We start from the raw sequence: 12,380 nt of genomic DNA on the forward strand, positions 1-12,380 counted from the left end.
ATTGTCACTAAATTTTAATAATGCTGTGATTATTAGTGGGTGGGTGAAATAATACATCAATCTTTTTGGAGAAATGTTTACCTACAGTGATGCCATCGCAGCAAAGACTTTGTGTACATATATTGGAAGAACCCACTGTTTAGGCAATTCATGGTCATTAGTTAGTAAAAACAGAGGCAGCGCTGCATTCCCCCTGTTTAAAATGGTCAAATATGATGATATCAGCCTGAAAATCACAGGACTTTGTTGTGGTGAAAGAAGTCAGTAGTATGAATTTGAAAGATGTGTGAGCATCCCTTCATGATAAACAGAGGGGGAACGCATTCTGACAGCAGTATTTCACGCTGTCAGAATGCGTTCCCCCTGTTTAAAATGGGTTAATATATCATTGTAGATATCTGAAATGTTCTTTTTGACTAGGAACAATTGAATTACAGATATCTGCAACACATATCCAGTCTAGCTATTAAATGTTAAAACGGCTTGCCATACAAGTTTGCTGGTCTACTCAGAAACAGTACTAAGTACATCTATAACGGGACTGGGGGGGATGGTGTAGGTTTAGGTTTATTAGACAAGAACATACACACCAACAAGACAGTGTACAAGCGGTGTCACAAGAAGGTTTGTTTTCATTCATAGGCTTAATTTTCTTTCCATCAATACCTGGTGGGCCGGTCTAGGCTCAAAATGCCCGGGCCGATTTTTTGTCCCAGTCCAGCCCTGGTAGTAGTAGTAGTAGTAGTAGTAATAGTAATAGTAGTAATAGTAGTAATAGTAGTAGTAGTAGTAGTAGTAGTAGATTTTTCTAATCATTAATCTTCTTTCTTTTCTTTTTTGTTTTTTTACCAAGTATGATATCACTTCACCTTAAAAGTTCCCCATGGGGACAAAATAAATTCCTAACATGAATTTATTATCATGGCCGGTGGGTCAGAAGGACGGAAACTGGAAGTGATCATGTGCAGAATCAAGCAGGAGGTTAGTATAGAGTCCTGTTGTTCTCGTTTAAATCCTAAATTATTTCAAGAGGATTCTGACAACTTTGAGCTTTTAGGTCCCATTTGAGAATATAGTTTTCCTCTGGAAAAAAATACTTTATGTCAAACATGTTCTTTCTAAGGGGAATTCCAAGAGTTTTAAAGGGAATTTTAGCTGTTGTTTGTCTTAGTTTGAACAATAAAGGCAGGATGTTTCACTAGTGAGTTAGTAATTGCTCTAAAGAATCATGATTATCATCAGTGTTGACCAAATACAACTTGCCATGGAAACAATCAGCAAGTCTGGCTGACTAGCAAATGGGGAGATGAATCGTTTCCCGCGACCTTCTGGAAATCATACCAGCGCTTGTACTCTTTTCCTCTTCAGCTGTTTCTATGTAATGTGATTTTGGTATTGTGTGCATTCTTGTGTATAAATATTCAGGGGTGTCCCTGGAAATTGACATCTTGAAGGCATAAGAATGTTTTTGTTTGAGTTTTGTTTAATCCAATTGTACTTTTCTGCATAAATGCCATATGAGAGGTGAAAATAGCCTTTGAGAAAAGTGCTTATATGACCAATAGCATTGCATAGCCAGGCTTTGGTACTTGTTACTAATAACATTCTGGATTATCCTCTTCTTTTTACGTCCAAAGTCTACCGTCCCCATTTATAATTACTTGAACTAAATTAAAAAAACAAAACAAAATCCTCTTTTGAACCTCAACTATTTGGTGACATCCCCTCTTTGAAATAGCACTATTTTTTACTTATCTATTTATTAAATTTCATTTCCCTTTTAGGACTTAATTGCTCCTTTAATTGTTGCCTTGTTGTATGCAATGCAGGCCTAAAATACTAAGTAACAAAACATGAATATCTTGGGTCCATCTTGTCAGCATAGAAACAAAAGTCAAAAGAAACGTCGTAAGAGCCAGTGTAACAGTCACTGCTTTGAATGTGTTTGTTTGTATTTTCCATATACCTTTTCCCTAAAGACCCCCGTAACCCTGAATAGGAAGAAGCGGGTATAGATATTGAATGAATGGATGCTTTTTCCATAAAGTTCAAGTTTGCTCCTATTTGGGCTGTGTTGTGTTGTCATGTCTCCCTGGCAGAGCTTTAAATAACAGTAAAGAGATTGGTTTGATTCTTGTGGTTGGTTTGTTGAAAGCATTTGTCAGGCATGTTTCACATTTTTCTTCCTATTTCATCTAAAAATGGGTTATGCATGTTCGAATCGGGCCCCAATGCTAAATGCAGAATCCCATGTATGTACTGTATCCTGGTATCGAATTGTTGCTGTGCAATAAAAGTCGGTGTGTTTTAAGACAAGTGGACAAGTAACTTAAAAAAGACTTTAACACACAAATGCCCAGTATATTCTGAAATTAGTTTCCAAAGCCTCACATAAAAGCATTTCAGCAAAGAGGTCACAGCTTCGGTCACGCTGGTTCATGTTCCAGATTATGTTAGAAAGAAAATGGAAAGCTTTGTTAATATGTGGAAAATGAAATTAGTCAGGGGTCACTCAAAATGAGAGCGCCAGTTAGGTTTAATACATAATTCATGTGACCTCTTCACTTATCCTGGGCATTTTTTTTTTCTTAAGGCAGCTGATGGGGTGAGGTAGGGTGTTACCATGGCATCCGGTCACTGAGGAAGTGAAAATTGCCAACAAAGAGTCTGTTTGTCTGTTGAGGTGCAAGATGAGAACTCGATTATTTTTTTTTCTCCTTTCGTTTTTAGTTAATAAAAATCAATTTCAATCAACCCTATTATTTACATGTAGCGTTTATATGAATTAATCCTTGTGCTGTGTGAGTACACAATTTAATAATTGATATGCTCTTTTAATTCGCAAGAATCACGTGATACAATGAAACAGGAACTTTATTGTTGCCTTAGAATTGTGAAGTAGGCTTATCTGATTTTGGTGCTGTTAGTTTCAGATTATGAATTAAAAAAAAAAAAACATAAAACACATTTGTTGGGGAACGACTTCACAAACAAAATCATTTATTTGGATGTGACATGTGTTCATTTTACATTGGGATTCCACCATCACAATGCTGTCACTCTTTGTTCACCCTAGTAAAATCTTTAATCACCAGATTATTTTTCTAGGTGCAGTAACAGTTGAGAAATTGGCATTATGTTATTGGAAGAATATCCCCTTTAACACCAAAACCTTCCTATTTACATGTATATTGAGTTACACTGCCCCCTGCTGGCGTCTGTTTGTAACCGTAGTCGTTAGTATTTTTTTTCCTATTAACCCAATGGTTTTTGGTTTTTCTTCATTCATCTTATTTAATTTAATCTGTCTTAATTTGTAATTCCAAACAAATTCCGAATGGGAAGTTATCTTTCATGATTTTAAACTGAATATTGTAGGAATGAGTGTGCCTGGTTGTCTGTGTATCTATGTGTCCCTGTGATGGACTGGCTACCTGTCCAGGTGAACCTGCCTCTCACCTGAAACGAGCTGGGATAGACTCCAGCAGACCCCCGGGACCCTGCACAGGATAAAACGGGTATAGAAAATGATAGGATGGATGGATATCGTAGGAATGTTTTTAGAAATTTTATGTCAACTCATGTTTTCCAAAGTATGTTTTACAGTATCTGTACTTATTTATTTATTTAATATCTTTATACCAAGCTATTACATTTAAATAGAAATATACAGTTGATACCAGAAATGTACATACACTGTGCAAAAAGACACATTTCTTTGTCTCACTGTCTGAAGTTAAATCAGACTAAACCTCTCCTGTTTCAGATCAGTCATGATTACCAACATTCTTTAATTTTACTTAATGCCACAATAATGAGAGAGAGAATTTCTTAGAGAATTGTATGGTACTTTCTTCAAGGTCAAAGAAAGTACTCTGCTGGAATTCTGGCCCATTCCTCCTGACAGAACTAGTGTAACTGAGTCAGGGTTGTCGGTCGGCCTCGCTCGCACACGCCTTTTCAGATCTGCCCACAAATATCTGATGGGATTCAGATCAGGGCTTTGTGATGGCCACTTCAAGACATTGAATTTGTTGTCCTCAAACCATTTTTTAACTAGTTTGGCAGTATGCTTAGGGTCATTGTCCATTTGGAAGACCCATTTGCGCCCAGCTTCCTGGGTGACGTCTAAAGATGTTGCCTTAATATTTCCACATAAAGTTCCTTCTTCAGGATGCCGTCTATTTTATGAAGAGCTCCAGTTCCTGCTGGAGCAAAACAGCCCACAACATGATGCTGCCACCTCCGTGCTTCACAGTCGGTATGGTGTTCTCAGTGCTACAAGCGTCCCCCTTTTTCCTCCAAATGTAACATTGGTCATTATGGCCAAACAGTCCCCCTTTAGTTTCATCAGACCACAGGACATGTATCCAGAAGTTAAGGTCTTGGTCTTGGTGTCTTTTTGAAAACTGTAATCTGGCTTTTTTTATGTTTCTTTAGGAGTTATGGCTTCTTTCACGCAGAGTAGCCTTTCAGCCCATGTCAGTGCAGGACCTGTTTCACTGTGGATAATGACTCTTTCTTACCAGCTTCAGTCAGCATCTTCACAAGGTCTTTAGCTTTTGTTCTGGGGTTGATTTGCACATTTCGGACCAAAACACGTTCATCTCTGGGACACAGAGCCCGTCTCCTTCCTAAGTGGTGTGATGGCTGGACATTCCCATGATGGTGTGATGTCTATATGTGCGTATAATTGTCTGAACAGATAAACGTGGCCCCTTCAAACATCTCGAAATTGCACCCATGGATGAACTGGACTGGTGAACCAGCTTCACGATTCTCTCCCTGATTTTTTTGCTGATTTCTTCTGATTTTCCCATTATTTCAAAAGGTAGCAGAGTGTTTGCAGTGTGGCCTTAAAATACACCCCCAGGTATGCCTTCAATTAATTCACATGTTGTCAGTTAACTCATTAGGAGCTTGCAAACCCGTGACATCATCATCTTGGCTTCCCCAAGTTATTTAAAGACATATACTTTTTGTGTAAGTAAACTTTTGACCTCAAAGAAAGTAATATAAAATTCTCTAAGAAATTCTCTCTCTTATTATTGTAGCATTAAGCAAAATGAAATAATTTTGATAATCCTGACTGACCTAAAACAAGAGAAGTTTAGTCTGATTTAACTTCAGACAGGGAGACAAAAAATGTTATGTGTCTTTTTGTGTATGTAAACTTCTGGTTTCAACTTTATATATTCAGCTGAAAAGGGTTTCTTTGCTTTAATATTAGAGAAACAAGAAAAAAGATATCTTGGAGCTGGAGCACCTCTTTCCTGGAGCACTTCCACTCCAAAAGATTAAAGGAAAATCAGCTCTGATTAGCTAGAAATGGGTAAGAGTTTAAAAACAAAGAAAAAAACGCTGCCCATTCTTGTTTGAGGTGAGATAAACTTGTCACTTAGCACTCATTAAGCAGGCGTGTTAACAGGTGATGCAGATAAGAATGGGAAGATACGGCCAAGTTACAAAAGAGGTGTTTCCAGCTGTTTAGGAACAGTGTGTTCTGTGGGTTAGAAAACTGCCACTTAATGTGGATTTTTGCGCAAAATGTTAAGATCTTTTAAATATACACCTTTATTCAAATGGTGTGTCTGGAGTGCGTGCTAAAGCTGTATGGAAATGAGATATCATTTTTGCCTCGCAAAGTTTTTACAGCAGTTGTTTTTTTTTTTATTACTAATAACTATAATCCACATTGTTTTTTTCTTTTTTTGTAACTGAACAGGTATTTATGGATTTCGGTGCATTATGTCGCCCTTCACGCATCAGATAACAGCTCCTTTTATTGTTCACCTTATCTTTCGCTGGTATCACAGTCTCAAAACAATACAAAGATAAATCTGTTATGGGAAAGACTAAATACAATTGATGAAATAAAAGTAATTTTGAACCATTTTAATGGTTTAAAAAGCATACACCCTCTTAAAAAATGAAATAGAAGACGTGCAGTAAGAATAGGGGAGAAAATCTGTGGGGTGTGCAGCACACTGGGGTGACTGCTCTCAGTCCAATCAGAGAGGTTTACATGTTAGTGACTATGCTATTTCAAATAGTTATATTATAGGAAATACTATATAATCAATGTGTTTCCATCATATGATAAAGTCAAACTCCCAGCTATTGGAGGCGCGCATATATGTAAAATAGCATCAAAAGATTTCGCCGCTGTGTTGGGGGGCCCTGTAAAGATTGTTTTCATGGGGCCCCAAATCCCTAGCGGCGCCCTGATCCATGGATACCAGAGAAAGATAAAGTGGTGCCTGTGTTTTTATGGCCCTTTCAGTCTTTGTTTTCTTATTGAGCATGTTCAGTGGGGTGAAGCTCTTCTCACTGTTCATCTGGTTGTTGTTCATTGGTGGCTTTTTTTTTTTTTTTTAACCTCATACACAGCACAAAGTGTTATCTTTAGTTGCCATGGTGAAAGCACTCGCAGTGCTGAAAATCACCTCATTCTGATCAACAGTCAATCAAACGGAGCGTTTTTAGCTTCTGATCAAACCAGACATCTGAAGACCACAGCTGGCGGATCGGGGTAATTCAAGGACAGATTGCAGTTTTTTTTTTTTTTTAAATCGAAGAGGAAATGTAAACCAATTCAGGAAACCACAGATCATAGAGTATTTGCAAAAACAAACTGCTGTTGTTTTCCTTTTGTTTTCTACCATGGGCAGTTACAGTGGGAAGACAAAGTTCATGTTTAGTTGTAAAGTATGAAGAACAAAAGTGTGACCTAGAAGGTTTGGTCTCTATTTTGCATGAGTCATACCAGACTGAAAACATCCTGTTGTCCCTGATGTGTTTACAGCTGAGGAGGCCACGTTCACATCAGAGGAAACGGGGCAGAATCTGCATGGCAGCTCCATCTTTCTTGCATTTTAAATTATATTCGCTGACACCCATAGCCATGCCAGATGGATGTAATATCGTCATCCAAATTATACAGATATTCCAAGTCCAAAAAGGGATAGACCACCCACAGAGAGCAAAGGGAAAGAACTGGAGTGTAAAAGATGCTGGTCACTATCCTTGAGAGGACAACGTGTACAGAAAGAGTCATGAGGAAAACGGACTTGGGTGGTTTCGTTACGTCTGTTTCTTCTCATACTTCGTCCCCCCCCCCCACACACACACACACACACACACACACACACACACGTACACAAAAACAGTGACCACGATCACTTTATATTTCTTTGCTTCTCAGAAACGTTCATTATGTTAGCTCTGTCATGTAGCATTTACATACAGCAAAATATAAAACTGTTTAATGTTTGAGTACCAGATGGGGATCCCACCTCAGAGGAAACGCACAGAAAAGCTGTTTGACATTCAGATTTACTTTCCAAAGATACTAGCACTGGACACATTTTCTTTTCTTTTTTTTTTAACATTCTGGTTCCTCTTTAAACACAATGGCTAAAACAAGTTCATGTATTTCAAAAATATTATCATGAATTAACAGAATATTCATGGCATGGAGTTGTGTTGCCCCCCCTCCCCCCCACCGGCTTTGAACAGGCACTGAAGTACCACGTTTATGTACTGTGGCTTTGCCATCGCGAGGCTGAGTACTAGCAACTACTACCTTCCTGTGAGTTGACTATCCATGATTAAAGGAACATTTCAAAGTAAAAACAACTCAGGGTCTGTTTTTGGATGAAATTAGATGTAAGGGACCAAAATGTTGTGAACTGAAGCAGTCTTGAGAGAGAAATTAATGTTTACAGAAAAATGGCAATTAATATGTACAGTACAATTGTGGCTTTGCATCCATAGAACTGGACCAGTACATAGACTTTTATGAGAAAATAGGCCATTAATTAGACATTTCCTGTACAAACAGTACTCTTTGGACACTTTTTGTTCACATACAAACTAAATATGACCTTGGTTTGTCTGTAGGGATCCAATCCACACTATCGCTTAAGAAGAACCACATTTTTAAGTCCTCTAATTTATTTAGATGTAGAAAGTGTAACATTAATAAACAATTTTCTGCAAATGCATATTTTGTTCTCACTCAAAACTGTTTTCCTCATCATCCTATTAAAGGATTTCTTATCTGATTTCTTATCTTAGAGTAACTGAAAGTGTTTTGACTCCAGAATGCTCCTTTAAAGTTGTTGTCTCGACTGCATTTGGCAAACACATGAATTTAGGAGGAAATTTCTTTGCGGTTGCTCCTCACATAACTTAAAGTATATATGGCACAAATTTGTAAAAAATCTCTCACGTGTAAGTTCTAGTCGAAAGGCTTAGTCATGTGCTTTTAAATGTGCTGTCATTTTAGCAAAATATGTTTTCTTTGCTGTCCACAGACAGAAGGCAGACTGTAGTAATGTTACATCCACGTTAAATGTAGTTGCATACAGTACCACTCTGAGGTACATCATCGCTTTAATTTCCTTTCACAACGTCGCTGCCATGCATCTGACTGAGATGTCTGACCGCATCGGTTTTCAAAAGTCAACCAAGGAGTCAACTCGGCCTTTTGTTGCATATCTGAAAGCATGATGGCTGAAGTCATTCTTTTTCGGACATTTCAATTATCGAGCGTCACATTCACGATGGGCTTGTATCTTGAACAGCGTGGGGGGGAAAAAAGTTTCCGTATCTCCTCTAATTTCATAAGTTATCAATAAATGAAAAGATGCATGGTGGTTGTTTACAATTAACATCAACAATAAAAAGAAATATTAACATTAATGTCATATTCTCCAAACACAGGAAAAGACTTATTGTCAATACATAAATACATTTACAATAACTACAACTTTTTAAAAATATGCTGTCAATGCAATGTGATACTTAAACATAAACATTTAAAGTACATTATTATACAACAAAACAAAAATCAGAGACAAACCTTGAAGCTACACCTCATGGACAAAGTAATTATCATACATGTTGTAGAAATTTACATTATTAATCCATGTTTGTTTTTTTTCTTTCTTTTTTAAATATATCCTCTGACAGACCGTATATCACAGCAAGAAAGGAGCTTGAGTTAATGGACGGACGAGTGCATAGCAAAATAGAAGATCATTTGACCAAGTTAAGGAAAACGCATAAAACTGACAAACTCGCTTTAGAAAAAACAACATTTAAAACCACGTTTAAGGCAAATCTCATCATTTAAAATTGGCATAGTCTGAGAAAATGTCGACGAAGTCTTGTACCACCCTGTAGCAGAAGTCGTATTGTTCCTGTTGGCAAAGAACACAAACGGATCCCATTACAAACTGTACATTAAGCTGATTTAATAAAGTTCTTTTTGTCTATGGCTTTACAATTTAATTTGGTAGTTCTTTTTGTCAGACAAGACTTTTTAGCTTTTTTAAATACCTGACATGTTTCAGCAATTCTGATGAAGGTGAAAGGAATCGCGGAAACATGTCAGGTATTTACAAAACCTTGTCTGACAAAAAGAATTAGCAAATTAAACTGTACATTAAGCTATTGTGAAACTCATACTCGTGGTTTTGTGTTCTCCTTAAGCTTACCACAGTTTGGACCATATGAGGCCTCTGCATGCGTAAACTCTTCACAGTCTGGAACACGTCCAGCAGGCCTTCTGCTTTGACTCGCTCCAAGATATTGCTCAGTGCAATGAACGTACCGGTTCGCCCTGCACCAGCACTAAAACACAAAAAAATAAATAAAAACGCTTAGTCCTTGCAAATGTTTAAGGTTATTTCATCTCCTACATACCAATTTTTCTACCTACCTGCAGTGTACGACGATGGGATGGTTCCCAGACTGCTGCTGTTGTCTCTGCACCGAGGCGATGATGTCAATCATGCCTTTCCCCTCAGCCGGGATGCCAATCTCAGGCCAGCCGTGGAAGTGGAAGTGCCTGATCACCCTTGTCTGCTTCTCCTTTGAGAGGAAATGCACGAGTAAATGAGGATCAAAGTACCTCTCAAATATAATTTACTAGCAGTACATGAAAGCGTAATAGCAGGTGCGATTTCAGGATTTGGCCATGTGATGCAGACGAGTGATGAGCTGATGGGAGATACTGCTAATGGGAGGCAGAAGCGCACTGGCAAGCCCCTGAAAGGTAATGTCGGTCGAATTTAATGAAATATATGAGATAGGAGGCTCCCATGTGATGGCTATAAAACCATCCTGCCCACCGCATTTCCCCTTGCAACCAAAAAGGTTCAATGCACTTTTATTTTTAGTCTAAGACAATCACATTTAACCTTGTATAGCTTTACATAGACACAAAAACTAAGTTAAAATTCATAGCATGCTTCTTAAAAAGGAAGAGCCATCCTTTCACTGCAATTTAAGTTAATTTATACACCAGTAATGCTCTTCCAAAACCTTTCCTTGACTGGAGTTTCTTATTCCCTAGCATACCTGTAGGGGTCCTTTGAAATTTAATGGCTGAACCTCAAGGTAAAGTAAAGTAGCTCTATAATGGCCAGCTACAGAGAAATCTATCTAAATAGTTGTGTTAAATTGTTATCTAAATAGAAGATAGCTAAATACACCCCTCGACGTGACTTCTTTCTTTTTTTTTTTAATATTTTTATCATGGTTTTTTCCCCCATTTTATCACCCAGTGCTCCTACCTAAGTAACAGTCCTGGGTATTGCCATCCTAGGACTGGATGCCCTGCACTGAGCTCAGGTCTCCTCCTTAACCTGAGGAGTGAGCAGGCCGCATCTTTTCACCAGACAGGGTGGGGTTTCTCCGGCCGGACGTAGCGCGTGGAAGGATCACGTTATTCCGGCCGGATCCTCCCCACCCCATCTGGTTGGCCAGAGGGGGCATGTATAGCCCAGGACTGTGTGCATGTTTTTGTGAGGGTAGTTCACATTAGCTACCCAAGGCAACACGGGGAGAACATGCAAACTCCACACAGAAAGGCCCTTTCGCTGAGGTCATGGGGAAACTAACACGCACTTCAGCGCCCACAGCGTCCCCGGCGGGAATCGAACCCAAGACCTTCTTGCTGTGAGACGGCTGCACTACCAGCTGCGCCACCGTGCCCCTTTCTTTAACAAGAAATATGGGAATAATATAAAACTATGAGTAAAACTGACTGAGTTTGACTTCACATTCTTTGGTAGTAACAAATATGCTAAGAGCAATTACACTCAGAGTGCAAGCAGATATTTTATAGTACCAGCCATGAATGGTGTGTTAAATCATAGTGCAGGGTTCATTTGCTTACCGGAACAAAGGTGAGTACCAAGTCTCGAAGACTGAAGGTTTCACACAACGTGTCTCCCTTCAGCTCGACAGTGTAATCTCCGTAGGTGACCGAGTCCTCCGTGGGCCAGTAATGGCAGCATTTGTCCTGCAAAAGCAGAAGGATTTTCATTGTTCAAAGTGGTTTGGTACAAGTTATGAAACATTGCACAGCTTTGTGCCAAAGGCAGGCAATCAGAGTTGAGTTGCTCTGTCACAGTAGGTGCTGAGTTCATCCAGAGCTTGCTCGGACCATCTATCGCAGCTCACCTGCTCCCTCTCCTGGAGCTCAGTGAGCATGACAATGGAGTGACATTTCCATTCCCACGCCATTCTCCAGAAATCCTCCACGGTGTGAGTCAGAGGGCCCTGTGTGGCTATGTAGTAGTCCTTCTGTCTGTATCCCTAAATCACAAAGAACATTCAGGTCCTTCATTTTTAAATATAAATCGGGAAATATACTACTAACTATTACAGGAGGAAGGCATTTTTGTACTTACGTCAATAAAAGATGCATTGACGTAATCTGTGAACTCTTGGCCTCTTCTCATGGAAAGGATAACTCTGTTAAAGTCATCTGAGGTGGGAACAGAGCATCAAAAAAACCATGAAAGAGCGGCAGGTACACATGCACAAATACACAAGCTGAGTTTCTGCAAATGCAATATGAAAATCAATAGTCAAACTTTTTTTTTCTTCTTTTTTTCTGATTCTTACATGGAATAATTTGCAGGACTCTGTTCTTCTTCATGTTGGCAGGAAGGTTCCCCGTTCGCATGTTCTCTTTCATTATTCGCATGTTGGTCAGTTTCTAAGAGAGAATTAAACAAGCGAGGTCCAAATGTTACATGCAATTGTGAACTTTCCCTTTGACTACCACGAGAATTAGGGTTAAAACATCTCCACCGAAAGCAGCCAAACAAGCAGATCTTCCACAACATTGCACGTTGTGATCAACCCTGTTCTGTGACCCAACTTATTTCCTGTATTGGTTTGACTTTTTTTATGTGATGAAAAGTTAAAGTTCATTTGTAAAGCACTTGTTAAGAATATTCAGGTGAGAGGTCTGTGTAAACACTGATAAACCACAAGACTAAAACGATGCTGCTAACACCCCCTGACAAATCCATAGTTAAAGAAGATCAGTTAAACATTACTTTGGGTGGGTTATATTC

At 38.8% G+C, this 12,380-nt stretch overlaps 1 protein-coding gene across 3 annotated transcripts in view; it reads right to left on the bottom strand.

Annotated features, from left to right (window-relative positions):
* Positions 1-8,193: 8,193 nt before the first annotated feature.
* Positions 8,194-12,380, bottom strand: part of LOC133418883 (receptor-type tyrosine-protein phosphatase epsilon-like) — a 74,030-nt gene continuing 69,843 nt past the window's right edge. For all 3 annotated transcript variants that reach the window (XM_061707761.1, XM_061707760.1, XM_061707763.1), the window contains 7 exons: positions 11,923-12,016; positions 11,706-11,782; positions 11,476-11,610; positions 11,189-11,314; positions 9,728-9,879; positions 9,504-9,639; positions 8,194-9,206 (listed from right to left, as the gene is read on the bottom strand). In XM_061707761.1, coding sequence (XP_061563745.1) covers positions 9,132-9,206; positions 9,504-9,639; positions 9,728-9,879; positions 11,189-11,314; positions 11,476-11,610; positions 11,706-11,782; positions 11,923-12,016 — 795 coding nt within the window. In that variant the 3' untranslated portion in view covers positions 8,194-9,131. The remainder of the gene's footprint in view (positions 9,207-9,503; positions 9,640-9,727; positions 9,880-11,188; positions 11,315-11,475; positions 11,611-11,705; positions 11,783-11,922; positions 12,017-12,380) is intronic.

Source organism: Cololabis saira, chromosome 19 (assembly GCF_033807715.1).
Source record: "Cololabis saira isolate AMF1-May2022 chromosome 19, fColSai1.1, whole genome shotgun sequence".
Lineage (NCBI taxonomy): Eukaryota > Metazoa > Chordata > Actinopteri > Beloniformes > Belonidae > Cololabis > Cololabis saira.